The sequence below is a fragment of the Danio rerio genome, chromosome 24 (genome assembly GCF_049306965.1).
Source record: "Danio rerio strain Tuebingen ecotype United States chromosome 24, GRCz12tu, whole genome shotgun sequence".
Classification (NCBI taxonomy): domain Eukaryota; kingdom Metazoa; phylum Chordata; class Actinopteri; order Cypriniformes; family Danionidae; genus Danio; species Danio rerio.
Window position 1 is genome coordinate 43,501,664 of NC_133199.1, and position 20,579 is coordinate 43,522,242.

Consider the following 20,579-nt stretch of genomic DNA (forward strand, 5'->3'; position numbering starts at 1 on the left):
AAAGTAGTTCCGTTATAAAAATATGTAAAATAGTTACACTACAAAAATATGTAAAAAAAAAAAAAGTTATGTTATAAAAACATGTAACATAGTTATGTTACAAAAATACATAAGAGTTACACTACAAAAATAAAAAAGTTACATTAGTAAAATACGGAAAATAGTTACACTACAAAAATACATAAAATAGTTATGCTTCACAAATATGCAAAATAGTTACATAACGAAAATATGTAAAATAGGTATGTTATGAAAATACATAAAACAGTTACGTTACGAAAATACGTAAAATAATTACATTACAAAAATACGTAAAATAGTAACGTTACAAAACGTTAAAACATTAAAATAATTACGCTATAAAAATATGTAAAATAGTTATGCTATTTTCACAGCATAACTTCATTATGAAAATACGTAAAAAAGTTACACAACGAAATTAAGTAATATGGTTACATTATGAAAATACGTAAAATAGTAACGCTACAAAACGTTAAAACATTAAAATGATTACGCTATAAAAATATGTAAAATATTTATGCTATTTTCATAGCATAACTTCATTATGAAAATACGTAATAAAGTCACACAACGAAAATAAGTAAAATAGTTACGTTATGAAAATAAGTAATATAGTTACATTACAAAAATATGAAAAATAGTTACATTGCGAAAATGAGTAAAATAGTTACGTTATACAAGAAATAGTTATCTGGCACTCACAAATACATCTCAGATACTCACATTATTTGCGTGCTGAACTGCAAGTTTAGAGACTTGAAACAGTATCAATATAATATAATATAATATAATATAATATAATATAATATAATATAATATAATATAATATAATATAATAACAACTAACTTAGACTTAATCTTGACATCTATATATTGCTTTTCTGAAGATCTGAAGAGCTTCTTTTATCTTTATATGTAAGCCTCTTCGGATAAAAGCATCTGCTAAATAACAGCATTTACAATAAATGAACAATATTTCTACAGATTATATTTGCAGCACGTCACAGCTCAGATCACAATCCCAACAAGAGCATGTCAGATTAATGTTTTAGTTTGTCTAATGTGCAAACTACAAACATGCAGCTACATTAGTCTGTAATATGCAGACTTCGACATGCAAAAATGTGAACCATTCAGCAAACAAACACAAACACAGTTGAAGACAAACTCATCAGGCCTCCTGTGAACTTTTAATTTCACTTGTTCATTTATTTCCCAAGTGCTGTTTAACAGAGGGAAATTTTTAATCATAATAGATTTATTAAGTAATTTATAATAACTGATTTATTTTATCTTTGCCATGATGACAGCACATAATATTTGACTAGATATTTTTCAAGATACTAGAATTCAGCTTAAAGTGACATGTAAAGTCTTAACTACAGTAGGTTAATTTAGGGAAGTCATTGGTCAACAGTGGTTTGTTCTGTAGCCAATCGAAACAAAACATTTGTTAACCTTACAAATAGTTGAATAAAAATATAAAAACTGTATTTATTCCAGTCAAAATAACTTTCAAAATATTTCTCCAGAAGACAAATATAATAGGAAATAATGCAAAAAATGCAACCAAGGCTCATTGAAGATACATTCCCAGGGTTGTATATTTGAGAACTACAAAATATGTACCCTGTACTATGACGTCTTGCAGTTTTTGTTTTCACGGTGTATATTTATGACAATCTCAACTATGTTACTTGAGGATTGTTTTCTCATATGTGCCATTTCCACGTATGAGAACCGTCCTTTGTCAGACTCGAATCATACCTGCCAAAACTCCCATATTTCACACTCATTTCCCCCCCCCGCCACCCTCCCGTTTTGTTACTCCTGTAATTTGAATGACCCGATCTGGTTATGAAAAATCCCTTTATGTCCATGTTTGTCAAGTTGCCAAATCTTGTATGACGCTCATTACTTCACACAATTGACAAAATATTCAAATCTCAAAGCATTTTTTACCTCAATCTGGCAACATACGTTATAACCCAGTTGCGCTGTTGATTTCTGCAGAGGTGGAAGATGCAGGATTTGAACAGCGGTGGTAGCAACATCAGTAGCAGATCATCAGTTATAATATTTAATAACCTCCCTGCTCTCAAATTTGGAAGACAAATGTTTGGAAGACACTGGTCTGACACCGTACAAGGTGAGCTCCCGAGCAAACTGACCACACCAGAAAAGCTGTGCATACTGAGGTATTCAGCCAACAGTAGTGCAAAAAGGAAGTTGCCAGTGGGTTCATAAAGCCCCATAGCAATTGTTTTACACACAAAATCCAGCCATATGTAGCCTAGTGCACATATTTCTGAACTTAAAACTCTGAAAACTGAACACAGTTTCAAATAACTTTAATCTTCTATGTGAAGCTGCTTTGACAAAATCTACATTGTAATAGCGATATACAAGTAAAGGTGAATTGAACTGAATTGAATTTCACAGTTCTCAAATATGTAGCCCTGGGCACATCTTCCCAATGAGACTGTGTTATGAAATATCCTTGCTCTGTTATACATCATTTATAATATTAGAATATAAAAACAAAACACATTTCTCAGGAGGGCTAATAATGCTGTCTTCAACTGTACACATTTATTATGTTTTCTATTTCTAACACGGAAGGATCGTCAGGAGGGCAGTGCTGATTGGCGCAGGGGTGACGGAGCACAGATGCATGCTGGGAAGTGTGGTTTTCTGCAGAACTCTACTGTTCTACCTCGTCCTGCTGCTCGTGTGCTGTGTTCTGGTTCTGCAGACTGGAGCTGTGTGCTTCGCTCTGGTTCTTCCTCCTGATGGAGCTACGAGACTCATCGGTGATGCTCTGAATCTGAGCAGTGTTTCCCCCCCGAGAGCAGCACAAATTAAAGAGGAGCACAGATCAACAAAACACCAGCCGCCAGCCAATCCTTCCAGATTGACAGCCAACACACGTCTAGACCAGTTACACTCACAAACTAGACGCAAGATACCAATGTTTTTTTTTAATACTTCAGTTATTTTGCATGCTTAACTTTTTTGATATCATCATAACACAATAATTGTCATTGCTGAAATGCAAATATGACATGAACCATATGTATTTTTAGCCTGAAATTAGCATAAAGTTTATTAATAAATTAATTTGACAATAATAATGTTACTATTGCTACTATTAATACAGGGGCGGGCTTAGTGATTTGGGGGCCCTAAGCAATTCCAGGTATGAGGCCCTATCATCACAACTCAAAACACTCTATTTTTTTATAGATATTATTTTCTTCTGTATATTCATTTTTATTTTTTGTAAATAAACTGCATGTTAAAAATATATTTCAAGTGGAATCTTTATTTTCTTAATGTAAAATTAAATACAACAGATTCACAAATATAAAAAAATAATAATTCACAAATTAACGGTGCCCAGTTAATTTTTCTGGTTAGATTGTAATATTAAAATCTAACCAGAAGGGTTTGAAAATAAGTAATAACATTAAAATCGTAATGGTTATAGACAGATTTTATAAAAGAGTTCTATGATTAATATATTGGTTAGAGCCCCCTAATTGCCCGGGGCCCTAAGTGGCTGCTTGCTTCTCTTATTGGTTAAGTCCACCCCTATACTTACAATTAAATAATAATGATAATAATAATGCATTATTTTATTTACTTGACATTAAATAATAATAATAATAATAATAATAATAATAATACATTATTTTATTTATTTGACATTAAATAACATTAAATAATAATAATAATAATAATAATAGTAATACATTATTTTATTTATTTGACATTAAATAACATTAAATAATACATTATTTAGTTTTTTGACATTAAATAACATTAAATAATAATAATAATAATACATTGTTTTATTTATTTGACATTAAATAACATAAATAATAATAATACATTATTTTATTTATTTGACATAAAATAATAATAATAATAAAATAATAATACATTGTTTTATTTATTTGACATTAAATAACATTAAATAATAATAATAATAATAATACATTATTTCATTTATTTGACATTGAATAACATTAAATAATAATAATAATAAAACATTATTTTATTTATTTGACATTAAATATTAATAATAATAATAACAACAACAATAATAATAATAACACATTGTTTTATTTATTTGACATTAAATAACATTAAATAATAATAATAATAATAATAATAATAATAATACATTATTTTATTTATTTGACATTAAATAATAATAATATTAATAATAATAATACTAATAATAATAATAATAGCAATAATAATACATTATTTTCTTCATTTGACATTAAATAATTGTAATAAATAAAAAAATAAACAATTCAATTTATGTAGCATTAATAAAAAATATATACAGTAACACTAAGTAACATTAATAATATTAATTATCATCATAATAATGCATGAACGTTACTTTTCTTTTAGATTTTTTATCTTTAGTTTTGACATTAGAGTGAAATACAGACTCATGTCCTGCTAGTTTTTTTGTGTTTGAGGTGTGTGTGGTATTAATAGTGTGACTGAGTGTATCAGCATCACCTCTCTCTCTCTTTCTGTCCTGGAGAGCTGCATCTGCTTGAGCATCTGTGACCTCTGCTCCATCACCAGTGTTTTCTCATAGGTGAAGGCCGAGATGTCACTGTCATGCTGAAACACAAAAAAAACAACAACAAAAAAAACAGTCCTATTATTTTACTGCACAGCAAAAGCCATGTCGAAATCACTATAAGCGTGTGCTCACCATCTCCACCACCTCCACCTCAGCGTTGAGCCGCAGGTGATAGAGGAACATCTGCAGGTCTTTCTTCATCTGAATACTGTTGTCATCCATCTGAGCCACAGTGAAGATGCGCATCTTACACTTCTTCCACACCTGAAACACATACAGACAGCAGACAGACACACAGACAGAGGAGCGATTGATCAGCAGTTGTTTCTCTGACAGGGTTTCTCTACATTTAACATTAAGCAGATACTTTTATCTAAAGGGACTTAAAGGTGAAGATAAAAAAAACATGTGTATTTGTAAATGCCAGTTAAATTTATTTATGGCAAGATATTTTTTATTAATAAATAAATCAATTAAATTAATTAATTAATAAATATAAATTTTTATTAGTAAGCTTTTGTTTACTTTTTAGACATTTATTTATTATTTTTATTAATAATTAATTGTCAATTATTATAATAGTTATTGTTATTAATTTATTAATTTAATTTAAATGTAATTAAAATGGTAATTAATATTCATTAATACAAAATATTTATATTAACAATTAATTCATATTATTATTTATTAATAAGTTATTGTTTACTTCTTAAAGTTCCTAAAGTTTCTTAAATTTATTTAAACTAAATAAAATAAAATAAAATAAAATAAAATAAAATAAAATAAAATTAAATTAAATTAAATTGCTGTGTTGTTTTCTGACCTTGTGCTGGCGCAGCAGGAAGGGCAGCAGCATCAGCATTCCTCCATCATGGACGATCCACCACACGTCGATAGTTCCTTCAGTCAGACGCTCCTGATGAGGGAAACTGTCCACGTTCTTGGCCACCAGCAGAGCCAGATGAGCCGCTGTCGTCTCTCTGACCGTCTCTGAGGAAAGGAAAACACACAAAACAACATTCAACAACATACCTGATGCCTTCAGAGCAGACAAATCAGCTGTAAACACCATACATGCATGTGATCAGGAAAAAATCCTAGAAATAGGTTTGTTTCTTGAAAATATCTAAATATCTAAGATTTTTTGAATGCATTAATAATATAATAAAATAGTTTTTCAGATGCATTAAAGAGCACAAAAAACTCATTTTATCGACTGCAATAAAGTTTATGAATATATATTCATAATTATATCTTATCATTATTTAATAACAGTAATAAAAACAAAAAATAAGGGTATAAAACATAAATATTTATATAATATATGATATTATTATATATTATAGTACATTTGAATACAGATGACTAAAATAAAAAATAAAATGACAAATAAAAATATTTCATTAATATTTAATAACCATTTTAAATTAATAAAATACTTTTTATAGCATATTTATCAAATAATTAAATAATAATAATTAGTTTTTCTCTGAAGAAAATATTATACATCAATCATTATTAAATATTACCAGGTCAATTAATCTATATTAAATTAAAGATTACTGTTTTAGTTTATTTACAGTAATAATAATAATATATATGTATATATTATGCATGTATAGTTTATAAATATGTATTTGTATCTGTATCTTTATGTGCATATGCAGTGATGGTCAGACCGATGAAGCTCCTCCAGGTATGCGGGTCGCTGGATTGTCTCCAGTTGCTCGGCCAGGCCATCAGGACCGAGTTGTGCTTCATTCCTCCGAGTCCTGCAGACTGGACAAGATGAGAGATGCCATCCCGCAGGTTTGAGGACACCACCACATGACAGAAACCCTTGGTCTTCTCCGCCGCCATCGCTGACTTTATATTCTACAGCACAGTAGAAAACACAAATACAAAAGACGGGTGGTTAGAGATGTGTTTATTTCAGGCGGTGTCCACTAGAGGTCAGTGTCAGTTTAGGCTGGAAACTCGGTGGATTTGAAGAAATCAACTGCCTTGACTATTTGTTTGCATAGAGCACTTCACACATCAAGTGCTAATCACTTTACATAAGGAGAACTTTTTCTTCACTAGAATGTTTTTAAGAGCAAAGAGTTTCAACAATGCAAATACAATACAAATACAAAAAACTAAACATTTAAATGAGATATATATATATATATATATATATATATATATATATATATATATATATATATATATATATAAAATCATGTTAAACTAGTATTGATGTATTTTTAACAAAAAAAATGCAAGAAATAAAAAAAATAATTTTAAGGTGTAGATTGTAATTATTTTAAATTCATAATAGTGTATCTTTTTAATGAGTTATACATTACATAATTATACTAAATTACATAATATTTTAAATATTTTATTGTCTTTTTTGCACAAAATAAAATGTCTCATTCCCAAAACAAATATTTTAAACTAATACTTAATACTTTCATGTGTTTTTACAGATTGTGTCTTTATTTATTAATTATTCTGCAGTTTTTAATAGATGTGGAAATTTACGGTATCAACAAATAAACATATAAAGGATAGATTTATAGAATAAATGTTTAGAATCATAATGTTTTATTAACATATTTCTACTTGGATTCTTTTATTTAATGGAATTTCTTTCTTAAGAAATCATTTTAGTCAAAATATATATCTCCTAAAAAATAAACACAAATGCATTAGTTTTAGGTGTAGAATATAATAATAAAAATTCCTAATATTGTCTTTTCAAATTAATAATTTCTTAATAATGAAAACATTGATATTAATAATAAAAATACATTATTAATTAACAATCAATTAATAGTTTTTTTTATGTTGTAATCTAATCTAAATTACATCCCAAAAACTCCCTTCAGCTTCAAAATTAATCTAACCCTTTCTTTCATAAACTAGAGACTTCATAAATTAAAAATTCTCCCATTCTCAGCCAAAATGTTTTTATTTATTACTCTTAAATGAATTAATCCTCCATCACAGAACTGCTGCCCCCAGTACTGTTTGAGTTTTTCTAATGATCTCCTTAAAATGGCTTAATTTTCCCGCACAGGCTGCACGGTGGCGCAGTGGGTAGCATGTTCACCTCACAGCAAGAAGATTGCTGGTTCGAGCCTCGGCTGGGTCAGTTGGTGTTTCCGTATGGAGTTTGCATGTTCTAACCGTGTTGGCGTGGGTTTCCTCCGGGTGCTCCGGTTTCCCCCACAAGTATAAAAACATGCGGTACAGGTGAATTGGGTAAGCTGAATTGTCCATAGTGTATGTGTGTGATTGAGTGTGTATGGATGTTACCCAGTGATGGGTTGCAACTGGAAGGGCATCAACTGCGTAAAACATATGCTGGATAAGTTGGCGGTTCATTCCGCTGTGGTGATCTCTTATTAATAAAGGGACTAAGCAGAAAATAAAACGAATGAATGAATTCCCACACAGTGTTTCCAAAAGAGTGTTTTTGAGATGTGTGTGTGTGTGTGTGTGTGTGTGTGTACCTGCTCTGCGCGTTTGGCCTGGTTCTCTCTGCTCAGGTATGTTCCTTCCAGCACGGAGCCCACGATGGTCAGTCCTTTACCAGCCTTCAGCTGTGTGGTGAAGGACAGGAGACGCGGATGCTTCACACACAGCTCTGAGTCCAGATTGAGTAGAACCAGCATCTGAGGTCTGTGCGCGCACACACACAGACACAGAGACACACACACACACACACACACACACACACACACACACACACACACACACACACACACACACACACACACACACACACACACACACACGCACACGCACGCGCACACAGTTTTAGTGCATTTACTTTTTCACATTCAAAGTGACTCATGTCTGATGTCTGCATTTACACTGTAGATAGAGCCGGAAAACCAGAGCGGGCGCTGACTGACAGCCGATAACAGAAGAGCTCTCTTTTCTCCATTCCTGTTTTTATTTTGTTTGCAGGGTTTCATTTGTGCTCATCTTTATGACAAGTTGTTTAACTATAGTTGACAGAAAAGTTCTCATTTGGCCATCTTCTTTTAATCTAGGCTTATTTTTTAACCGACAGGCATTTCTATTAGATTATTTATTTTTTATATTGTACTATATAAGTGAAGTCACTTGAACACTCCCCAGGATAACCAGCACGCACAAACACGCACACACACGCACACACAAACACACGCAACGCACGCACACGCACGCACACACACACACATTGACCAGAGATGTCTATATATAATTCATAACTGACTGATGTGGGCTTTACTGTAGTTAATTCCTGTGCCACAGGTGGCAGATGGGTAATAGGATGAAGGAAAATATATATATATATAACATCAATTCAGTGTTGTTTAGCTTTATTGTAATCCTCTTATTAATCTTTAAGTTATCAGGTTTTATTTTTACATGTTCTGTTTTTTATCTTCATTTTAGTTCACATTTTGCTCATTTATGTTTGTGCTATCTTATGGCATTTATGAAGTTTATTTAATGTCTATATAATGTTTATTTTTTGCAGCATTGCAGTTTTTTCATTGAGTTTTTGTCATAAATATAAAACGTTAACAAATGCCTTAATAATGTAAAACAATTTTATTGTGATATTGTATTGTATTTCAACTCAATTATTACTTTATTTAAAATAAAATAATTTTCTAAGAATTTAGTTTATCTGTTGACAACTGTAATAACCCTGACTAAACTATTATATAATACAATTTAATGTGAGCAAATGATCTCAAATAAAAACTGCACATGACTTATGCAATAGCTGATACCAATGTCAATGATGGCAGATGTATAAATAATAAATAAATAAATAATATTATATATACAGTATTCAGCATACCGTATAAGTACACCCCACACAAATCTCTCTTTTAAATGTATATATATTTTTATAGGAGGCTATACAATATTATATTTGTGCATATATACATGAGATTACTCAGTACTGAAGCCAATTTTTATTTTGTAGGTTGTAAATTATTTTTGCAATATTTCGCTTGAATTTAATTGTATTATCTTTCAATTTCTAAATATGTCTGATGACTGACATATTATTTTAATAAATATATCTGTTTATTATTTATTATTATTTATTATTGTCTATTAAATGGATATTGTAATATATTGAACAATTTTACAAAATAAACTAAAACATTTATTGTCCTTAAAACTGCACATAAAGCATGTAAAGTTCTTCTTAATGTTTTTAATACACACTGTTATGCATAATTCATTACAGTACTTGTCTACTTATTGATATATATATAGGTGACGCAGTGGCGCAGTAGGTAGTGCTGCCACCTCACAGCAAGAAGGTTACTGGTTTGAGCCTGGGAGTACAGGTGAATTGGGTAAGCTCAATTGTCCGTAGTGTGTGTGAGTGAATGTGAATGGATGTTTTCCAGAGATGGGTTGCGGCTGAAAGGGCGTCCGCTGCATAAAAACATGCTGGATAAGTTGGCGGTTCACTCCGCGGTGGCGACCCTAGATTAATAAAGGGACTAAGCCGAAAAGAAAGTGAATGAATATATATATATATATATATATATATATATATATATATATATATATATATATATATATATATATATATATATATATATATATACTTAATACTTGAAAGCATATGAGAAGAGTTTTAGTGCATTATATCTTCAGATGTTGAATCCTCAACGCTAAACAGCCCCAGTACATGTCTAATGTATTTGTTCTGAGTATTTACAGGCGCAGTGAAAGTGAAGGCTGTGGAGAACTGAAGTCTGAGGCTCCAGATTTAAAGCCCTGGAGGTTTTTCTGGCTCTGGATTAAAGGATTATTGCAGGACTGTCGCAGGTGTGATGCTTTCAGGTGAATGATGTCAATCTGAGGTTAGATGTGAAAGCTCACCACCACATTATCATTAATGATGATTTACTCTACACTCAATCCTGCAGCAGATGAGTCAGGGAAACTCGCTCAAATTAAACCTGATAGAGGTTACTGGAGTGCAGCTGGGAAATCAGTTCACAAACTCATTCTGAAGCGTGAAACATTTGTCTTTTTTTTTTATTTTACTTTATCACTGTTTTTTTTTTTTTTAACTATCAAGCTACTATTATTGATTTTATTAATGGTTTAAGTACTTGATTCTCATTGACATCTGTCAGTCTTAAAAACATTTTTACTACAATGTTAAATAGTTTGTAGTTTTCTGAATATTTTGAATAATGTTTTTTAAGTTTTACTTTTTATTTAACATTTTTTTATTTTACTTTATCTCATACTTTATTTTTGTCTACTGCTTTTATTAATCATTCAATTATTTAAAAACTTCCTGTAATTTGAGTTTGTCTTAATATATTTGTTTTATATAATTTAAAATAATGTATATTTATTGATATTTTAAATTCATTTATTGCAATATCTTATACAATAGCTTTATTTTTTTTTTAAATATTTTACTTCCTCTCAAGGATTTTGTTTAGCATCAAGATAATATTATTGCTAAAAAAACTATTCGATTCCCATTGTCATTTAAGTGTTAATATTTAAGTTTTTTAAAACTATTTTTTATTACTATAATTTAAAAATAGATGATAGTTTTTATTAACATTCTGAATTAATTTATTGCATTATCTATACATTTTTAACTAATTTTTTTAAAATTTAAAGTTTTTTTAATCTTCATCTCATGGATTGTTTTTGCATCAAGATAATATCATTGCTTTTATTAATTAATGATAAAAAAACTACTTGAATCTCATTGTAATTTGTGTTAGTCAAATGTTTTTTGATTTTTTTTACTATAATTTTAAATATTTTTTTATTTATTTTTTATTTTTTATTTATATTTTGTATACATTTTATTGCAATATCTTTTACATTTTTTAAGTTGCAATTATTTTGTTGAACTTAGATTTTTTCTTTTTTTTAAAGATTTTTTTCATTTTTATCTGAGAGATCAACCCTTTAATAAAAATATTTAAGTCATTCATTTGAGTTAATCAGTGTCATTTAAGCTGTATTCTTTTATTAAGATAATTTAAAACAATCTCTAGTTTTTCATTAATATTTTGTATTCAGTTATTTCAATATCTTGTAAAGTTTTAATGTTTTTAATGTTTTAATGTTTTTGATATTATTTACATTATTTTTTATATATAATGTTTTTCAGTGTTAAACAGTACAGTGATAATATAAATAAATAATAATAAAAATAAAATATATTTATAGAGTATATTTATAGAGTAATAAAAATAAAATGTATTTTTTTCATGATTAATGGATGAACAGAAAGTTTCATTTATTTAAAATAGATCAAATAAATGTAAACATTTAATCAACACAGGCTCATGGGAAATACACACTTACATTTTTGTGATTTATTTTTTTGTGATGTCTTTGACATTTTTAATATTGTTTATTTTTTTTTTAGATTTTTGAAAATGAGAAATGTTTCCTCAGTATCAAGTAAACTTTTCCAAACACCTGATTTTAGTAACATTTTTTGATGCTTTTATTTTATTAGAGTTGTGAATCAGTCAAAGAAGAGTCCACTAAAGAGGCTTAGACAGAAACACGATGTCCTTTGACGGAGACGTTCACAAATGTCAAAGAACAAATACAGCTCAGTTTCTCCTCTGTAGATTAGAGGAATGAACAGATTTGACCTGATTCCTGAAAGACGGCTGAACTTTCATTGTGTCTCGTTGTATACAGGTTATTTAATCTATCAAAGATTACTGAAAGCTCAGAGAAAAATCCAATACTGATTCTGCATGGATTATAACACTGAAGAGTTGACCAGTGTAGGAGAGCATTTGGTTTTTCATTGAACTTTAGAGTTTGTGATAAACATGATACATATTTGATTTAAAAGTCTGAGGTCAGTTTATGCTGTTTTTATGTTCACCAAGGCCACATTTATTTAGTTAGAAATAAAGTAAAACTCTGAAATATTATCACACTTTGAAAAATCTGTTTGGTAAGAGAATATATTTTAAAATGCAATTTACTTCTGTGAATTAATACTGAATTAACATCATCATTAGTCATTTAGTGTCACTGGATTCTTCAGAAATCAATTGTATCTGCTGATATTGAAACATTTCTGATTATTATCTTGTTTAAACATTTTTGAGCAGATCATGCTCTTTCTACTTTTATTTAGTTAGTTATTTAAAAAAGCAGCATCATATTTATGTGGCAATTCAATAAATCCAATTGTTTTAAGAAATCATGGATGAACAGAAATGTGAATTTGTTTGAAACAGATTAATTTGCTAACATTATAAACAGTGCTTGGCAAAATGATTCACATACAAAATAAAAAAGTTTATTTTTACATAATTCAAATGGTGTACTGTGTGTATTTATTATGTATGTACGTATGTATGTATGTATGTATGTGTGTGTGTGTGTGTGTGTGTGTGTATATATATATATATATATATATATATATATATATATATATATATATATATATATATATATATATAAATTATAAATATATATAAAATTATAAATACACACATGATGCATGCATATATTTTAGAAAAAGTTATTTTTTATATTTGGATATTAAATATATGTGTATATGATACAAATTATATATAAATTAAAATATCAGTTAAATATACAAAAAGTATCACATATGTAAAATACACATTCACATATATTATGTTAAAACAAACTTTTATTTTGCTTGTAATTAATCTTAGTTTTACTTTCACTTTTGATCCGTTTTAAAATGCCCTTTCTGTATGGGAAAAAAAAATGTAAAAATACTTTTTAAATTGATTTAATTTAATTTATTAATTTATTATTATATTTTTGTGCCAACTATGATACATGAAATTTCTTTAAAGTTCATAGATGAACGAAGTTAAATTTATTTGAACCAGATCTATTTGCCAACATTGTGATTATTTCTACTTTCACTTTTGATTAACTTATTAATATGCTCTTGCTGTATGGGGGAAAAAACAGTACTTATTATTAATTTAATTTAATTTAATTTAGTTTTTGTTGCAGCTATGATAAATAAAAACTTTAAGGATTTATGCATGACCAGAAAGATCACCTTATTTAAAAGAGATCTATTTGCAAACATTACAAATAGACAAACATTACATCATTACTTTCACTTTTGATCAATTTAACATACCTGTTTTATAAAAGTAACATGTAGTAACTTGTAACATGTAGTATAAAAGTAATAATTTTATTCAAAAAGATACTTTTGTACTATGTGGTTTACAAAAATATATATACAATTTGTACAATATTGCATAGAAATCTTCCTAAAATATACATCTAATATAATAATACAATAATACATTTAAATGTATTTATTATTGATTATGGCTCATATGATAATTTACAATAAACCTGTTATGCCCCTTTTTACAAAATTTAAAATAAATCTCTGATGTCTCTAGAGTGTGTGTGTGTGAAGTTTCAGCTCAAACTAGCACACTGAAAATGTTTTCTAACTCTCTGAATTTGACCCTTTTAGGCTTTGAAAATAATTGTGGAGATTTGGTGACTGTCGCTTTAAATTCAAATGAGATTTAAATCTAAAAGAGGGCGGAGCATACACTGTTCCCACACGATTTTTGCATAACAGGTGCCCTTTAAAGTGCTTAAATTAAGTGAATATTTAATATTATTGTTACAACGTTTATACCTAAAGTTTAATTACAGCTGTGCATATTCTCCTGTCAAGTTTGTGTTTTAATAGATCATTTCATAGGTGACCCCTGTTTTGTGCATTCACCTCCTTTGTAAATGACATTCTGATTATAATTGCACTTAGTATTTGTGAGTTTTCGATCGTCCTCACCTCCAGTTTTTGGTGTGTGGCGGTGCTTCCTCCAGCCGAATGAGAGCATATCGTGCAGCATTAAGGGACAGACCGCGGATCCCGTCGCCCCATTCCTTCTCCGCCCTGAACACACACATATAGAAAAGAGTGGGTGTGAACACACAGTGAGCTTCAGCAGTCAATCACTCAGTCAGATAAAGGCCGCCGGATCAGTAATCAGCTTACGGTCTGCACGGTGTAATGCGCTTCAGCTCTTACCCGCGGTACTCGATGTACTTGTAGATGCATCCAGCGATGAGCATGGCCACCAGAGCGTAGTACCAGGAGGATATGAACATCAGAGCCAGACACAAACTCATGCCCAGGAACGACAGAGCCCTGGAAGATGACAGAAAATATGCTTTAAATGAGACCAAGAATACATGTCTAAATAGTTTTAAATATTTGGTAACTTAAGTAAAGGTGTTCATAAGACTGTCATGAAACCTTTATAATGTCATGAATGTGAATGAGATTTTATGCATGCTTATGACCACTGTTATTAAGTGTCATTTGCTCAGTTATGACATTTTAAATGTAAAGATGACATTGTTTCTTATGAAAACTTGGCAAAAACAAATACATCACAACCATTACATGTCTTGACCTTACCAAGACAACAAATCTCATCCTAAATCTGCCATGACGATAATGGTCATAAGGCCATTATAAATATGTATTGAATCATATAACACGGTCATTAATATTTTTTATACCTCAACTACAGTGGTATAAGCTGAATTTACCAATAAAATTTCATTAAATATTAATGAAGCTCTCAAAAATGTTTTAATTTGAGCAATGACACCTTTATTCAAACATTTTAATGATAAATACAGGGTTTTTTTTAGCTGAAAATGGGATCATAAACATATATATTATTATTATTATTATCGAAATATAAAATATAATAATTCCTAAACATAAATAAATATAATAATAAAGTATAATAAAGTCATAAAAGTTTAAAAGTTGTGTAATAACAACTAACACTCCATACTTTTCCCAATAAATATTTCAGTAAGTGCCATTTACAGAGTTATATATGTTAGTACTATTAATACTCATTCATTGGACACTGATGATTTATTAAAAGACATTCTATATCAAGTAAATCATTCTGAGAGAGTCTGATGTGACACTGAAGAGTTATGAACAACAGATACAGTATACACTCACTGGCCACTTTATTAGGTACACTTGTCCAACTGATCATTAATGCAAATTTCTAATCAGTCAGTCACATGGCAGCAACTTATTGCATTTAGGCATGTAGACATGGTCAAGATGATCTGCTGCAGTTCAAACTGAGTATTGTTGCTGATTCCATTCCTTTATGGCCACGGTGTACCCATCAGAAGATGGCTACTTCCAGCAGGATAACACACCATGTCATAAAGCTCAATCATCTCAGACTGGTTTCTTGAACATGACAATGAGTTCACTATACTCAAATGGCCTCCACAGTCACCAGAGCTCAATGCAATAGAGCAGCTTTGGGACGTGTTGGAACAGGAGATTGGCATCATGGATGTGCAGCCGACAAATCTGCAGCAACTGTGTGATGCTATCATGTCAATATGGAGCAAAATCTCTGAGGAATATTTCCAGTACCTTGTTTAATCTCTGCCATGAAGGATTAAGGCAGTTCTGAAGAAAAAAATCAGTCCAACCCGTACTAATAAGGTGTACCTAATAAAGTGGCCAGTGAGTGTAGTTAGTATTACGATAGATACAGATAATAGTATTTAAGTAGTATTTTTTTTATTTTTCAAAATGTTATGACTGATTTTTTTATTTATTTCGGCTGATTGTGATTGGGCATTAGTAATAATGGGAGTAGGATCTGATGATCTCTTTTTGAATAGGTTGAGTTTGATATGAATTGAATATTAATGTTATTCATATGCATATTTTATTAGTATGCATGCATACATGTTTAACTAGTTTAAAATAAAGCCATTCAACACACAAAAATCAGAGCAATGATGCAGCATTGCAAAAAATGGTCCTACTTAATATTAAGTGGCCTTAACTACTGTGTACTTTCATCAAAATATAAATATAGTGTACTTAATGTGTTCATAATGTATTGCAGAACACTTGTGGTGCTCTTGAGGTGGCAATATGATTCAGGTTAGAGACAGGTTTGGATGTATGGGTAGTTTTATGAGTAGGGTTAAGGTGTATGGGATGGTCAACAGTGTAATTACAAATGTACTTACAGAATTTAATTACAGATGTAATTACATGCAGGTATTTAATCAAGTATAAGTACAATGTAAAAACAAGTATTTAAACATTAGTTATAGTGTAACCAATTATTTATTTTTGGTGTACATACAAATAAGTTCGAGCCACTTAAAATAAAGTGTAACCCAAAAATTATTATTAACATTTAAACATAAATTCAAATAGAATAGAGTTATTATGAGTTACAATAATGTTTTGCATGTTTATTGTATTTTGCACAGTAAACCCAGTGGTATTAGAGAGTTGTTTTTCTGACCAGTGGTAGTATTTGAAGCGTGGTCTCCAGTTGGGCGTCCTGAGCAGCGTCTGCAGAGCACAAGCCAGGTTCACGAACAGATAACACATGAGGAAAAACCTGAGGACAGAAACACGGTCAATCTCACAGTCTGTCATCATCACAGGTAAACGACTGCAGAAATCAGACTCACATTGAAAGGATTGGAGCCACAGCATCAAGAGAAGCGATGAGGATTCCACTTTCACAGATCAGAGCGGTCAGAAGAAGAGCCCACGTTGGCTCGCCGTTAGCTTTTCCATGACCAAACACCTGAGAGACAACGTATGTGAACAATAATACTAAGATCAATCATCAATCAAAAGAGCCAACTTATCTTATTTACTTTAAAGCAATGATTATCTTGCATTAACAAAGATCTAATTTGCTGGATGCTTCTGAAACCACTTGAAGGAAACTTGAGTTAACAAATAATTTTTACATTTTCTAAGTAACAATTGTAATCTAATTAAAATATAATATCTAATTAAGATGTAATTGTATTTTTAGTCAATGTAAAAAAAATCTGTTAGTGAGTTGACTAAAAATAAAGTGTAAAAATAAGGTTAAAGTATAAAAAAATGTTGCTATTGTTATATAAAGCTATTAAAATCACTGAAATAAAGCTGAAATAAAACATAAATATTAAATGAAAATTAAACAGTTTTTGGATATAGTACTAACATTACTAAAACTAATAATTTAATAAATGGATGCAATTATTAGAAAGCATTTATATAAAACATAATTATAGATATTATTTAGCATCGGTGCTCCCAACTTCAACAATTAAGAAACACCCACGAAAAATGAATGAGCACCATTGCAAATTGTATATTAATTGTTTTTACTGTATTTGAAAACAACAACAATCAGAACTAGCAAAAAACAGCATCAACCTAATGCTGCGTTCACTTGTTTGAGCAATAATTCCAAAATCATGTCCAATAATTATAAATTTTAATGATGACGATAATGATTGATAATAATAACAAAAATTAATTACATTTCTTATCATAGCTCTACACTTTTGCTCCTAAATATATAACACTGTAAAAAATGCAGGGTTCCACATAATTCATTCATGTTGTCTCAACACAAATCGACTAAGTTAACTTAACAAATTTATGTGGATTGAACATAAAAAATTAAGTTGTCCCAATGAAATCTCAAGAATTGTTTCTCATTTTGATTAAGTAGCTTGAGCAAGTAAAAATGTGTGTGAGACAACATAATTAAATTTCAGATGCATATGCGACCAAAATGGTTGCAATTTCGAGACCTTTCAAGATCTTTATTAATATTAGTATGATTTTTCTGCAGACTGTACCTCGAGGAAGGGCACGATGCCGTCCCGCGCAATGGCCTGCAGCAGTCGGGGGGCACCGGTGAGACTCTGAAGCCCCGCCCCACAGCAGGAGAAGAAAGAGCCAATCACAATCACCCAGGGGGAGGGCCAGGACAATGTACCAATCACCAGATTCCCTTTCACAGAGTCTCCAAACCTAAAGCAGACAATTAAACAAACAAACATATATTAATATTTCAAACCACCTCACATTGATGCCCTGTAATACTGCATAAAACATAAATATATTATTATTTATGGGGCAGCGTTAAAGGCGTATTTCACCTAAAAAATGACACATTCCATCATCATTCACAAACCTTTCAAAAAAATGTAACTATTTACTTCTATAGTATTTGTTTTCCTACCATGGAAGTCAATGGTTACAGGTTTTCAGCATTCTTCAAAATATCTTGTTTTATGTTCTACAGAACAAAGAAATTCATAAAAGTCTGTAAATAGTGAATCAGTTTTCCTTTTTTTGTGTGGGAACTATCCCTTTAATATGTCATTAGAGGAGTCGTTTTCTGAATTTGCCTAATGAAGCGTTTATGAGTGTGTGTGTGTGTGTGTGTATATATATATATATATATATATATATATATATATATATATATATATATATATATATATATATATATATATATATATATATATATATATATACTAGTGTGTATAATGTTACTATTGTATGTATATATATTATTGTTACACTGAGTGAAATTTTAGTACTGTATGTGTCTTCAAATAAATCATGATGGAAATGTACTGTACCTGTTTTCCTACTATAGAAGTCAATGGTTACAGGTTTTCAGCATTCTTCAAAATATCTTCTTTTGTGTTCAACAGAACAAACTCATAAAGGTTTGAAACCACTTTGGGGTGATAACATAGTGAGTAAATGTTCATTTTTGGGTGAACTATCTCTTTAAATGCGGTCTATGTAGAAAGTACACTGTAAACAGCAGTAATCTGGAGAGAAAACATTATTTGAATTCCCAAATTTAATTTTTTGAATATATGATTGATTTATGAATCTGTAACGTTGTATAAACTATGTTTGATTGATGAATCTTTGCAACAGTCTATGATGCCTCAAGTGCTGTCTAGATAGGGAGCACACTAGTTTTTGAAACACACACAAGAGGTTTTCTATGATATAATCACATCTCAATGACTCAGACAACTCTATCTGATATAGAGAGTTCTTTGACTGCAGCTCATAAACAGGCTTTACATGGAAATAATTAGCTATTCATAGCAGATTTCCAGTATATTTCTTCAGGAAAATGTAAACGGAGAAACAGAAAGTGCTCACTTGTCTCTCAGCACCACTCCCTCAATGCAGGCGCCGAACAACACCACACAGGACAGATCTGAGGTACATTGTTAAGAAAAGCATCCGTGCAGAGGAGAAACAGCAGATCTTATTACACCGGTCAGGGATTTAGGCTTGAGCGCATTGTTTTTCCTTTAGTGAAATGATAAAGCAATGGATTTGAAGTAACTTTAGAAAGCACAGTGAATTTTATAGTGATGAAGGATACAGATGATGGTGGTGGTTGCTATGGCGAGGATGGTGCCGATGGGAATGGACCTCTGAGCATCTCTGAGATCTCCGGATCTGTTGGATCCAGCCATGATACCTGAAGAACAGAGGAAATACAGATTACAGATATGTGTGATCTTAAAAAAGTGTTTTTAAGAAGCTGAAATAAAATGGTCACCACTTATGAAGATGGAAAAATAATAGCTAAAATAATCTTGGTGTATATGTGATTGACAAGCAAAATTGCATAATGTTCCTGATTCAAATTAATTTACATCTATTAATTTAGCAAAACTATTTACACCTTCAATTCAGTGGCAAAAACTGTGTTTTGGTAATAAAATCAAAACCATAAACTAGTAAATATGTTCTTTACATAATAAAACAATTAAAAAATGATCAAGTTAAACAAATAAAATTACAAAAATGTAAATAAAACTAAAGAGAAACATAAAAAAACAAGAAATTAATAAAATGGCAAAACAGAAAATATAAAAAAATAAACAAAAACTGATCTATATATAACAAATATTGTTCCAGAAATTCATAAATAAATGTATTTGGAGTTGTAAAAACACTGGATAGAGTTACTTTACATTACGTTCAATACATTTTGTGTTGGTATTAGCTAATTCATTTTAAAATGACTGAACTGACTGAATATTTCAT

At 30.1% G+C, this 20,579-nt stretch overlaps 1 protein-coding gene across 13 annotated transcripts in view; it reads right to left on the minus strand.

The window, feature by feature from the left end:
* Positions 1 to 20,579, minus strand: part of slc12a7b (solute carrier family 12 member 7b) — a 107,250-nt gene that overhangs the window by 6,168 nt on the left and 80,503 nt on the right. For 7 of the 13 annotated variants that reach the window (XR_012399582.1, XM_005162911.6, XM_005162910.6 and 4 more), the window contains exons 10-22: positions 19,909 to 20,007; positions 19,680 to 19,737; positions 18,344 to 18,518; positions 17,168 to 17,286; positions 16,996 to 17,094; positions 14,706 to 14,825; positions 14,466 to 14,570; positions 8,134 to 8,302; positions 6,313 to 6,508; positions 5,457 to 5,623; positions 4,766 to 4,897; positions 4,564 to 4,671; positions 2,738 to 2,848 (exon numbers count right to left, since the gene is read on the minus strand). Coding sequence is in view for 11 of the 13 variants with exons in the window: in XM_005162911.6 (XP_005162968.1) it covers positions 2,738 to 2,848; positions 4,564 to 4,671; positions 4,766 to 4,897; positions 5,457 to 5,623; positions 6,313 to 6,508; positions 8,134 to 8,302; positions 14,466 to 14,570; positions 14,706 to 14,825; positions 16,996 to 17,094; positions 17,168 to 17,286; positions 18,344 to 18,518; positions 19,680 to 19,737; positions 19,909 to 20,007 (1,658 nt within the window). In the remaining 2 variants the exon portion in view is untranslated. The remainder of the gene's footprint in view (positions 1 to 2,737; positions 2,849 to 4,563; positions 4,672 to 4,765; positions 4,898 to 5,456; positions 5,624 to 6,312; positions 6,509 to 8,133; positions 8,303 to 14,465; positions 14,571 to 14,705; positions 14,826 to 16,995; positions 17,095 to 17,167; positions 17,287 to 18,343; positions 18,519 to 19,679; positions 19,738 to 19,908; positions 20,008 to 20,579) is intronic. The other 6 variants (XR_012399583.1, XM_005162914.6, XM_005162913.6 and 3 more) reach the window with 1 other exon arrangement.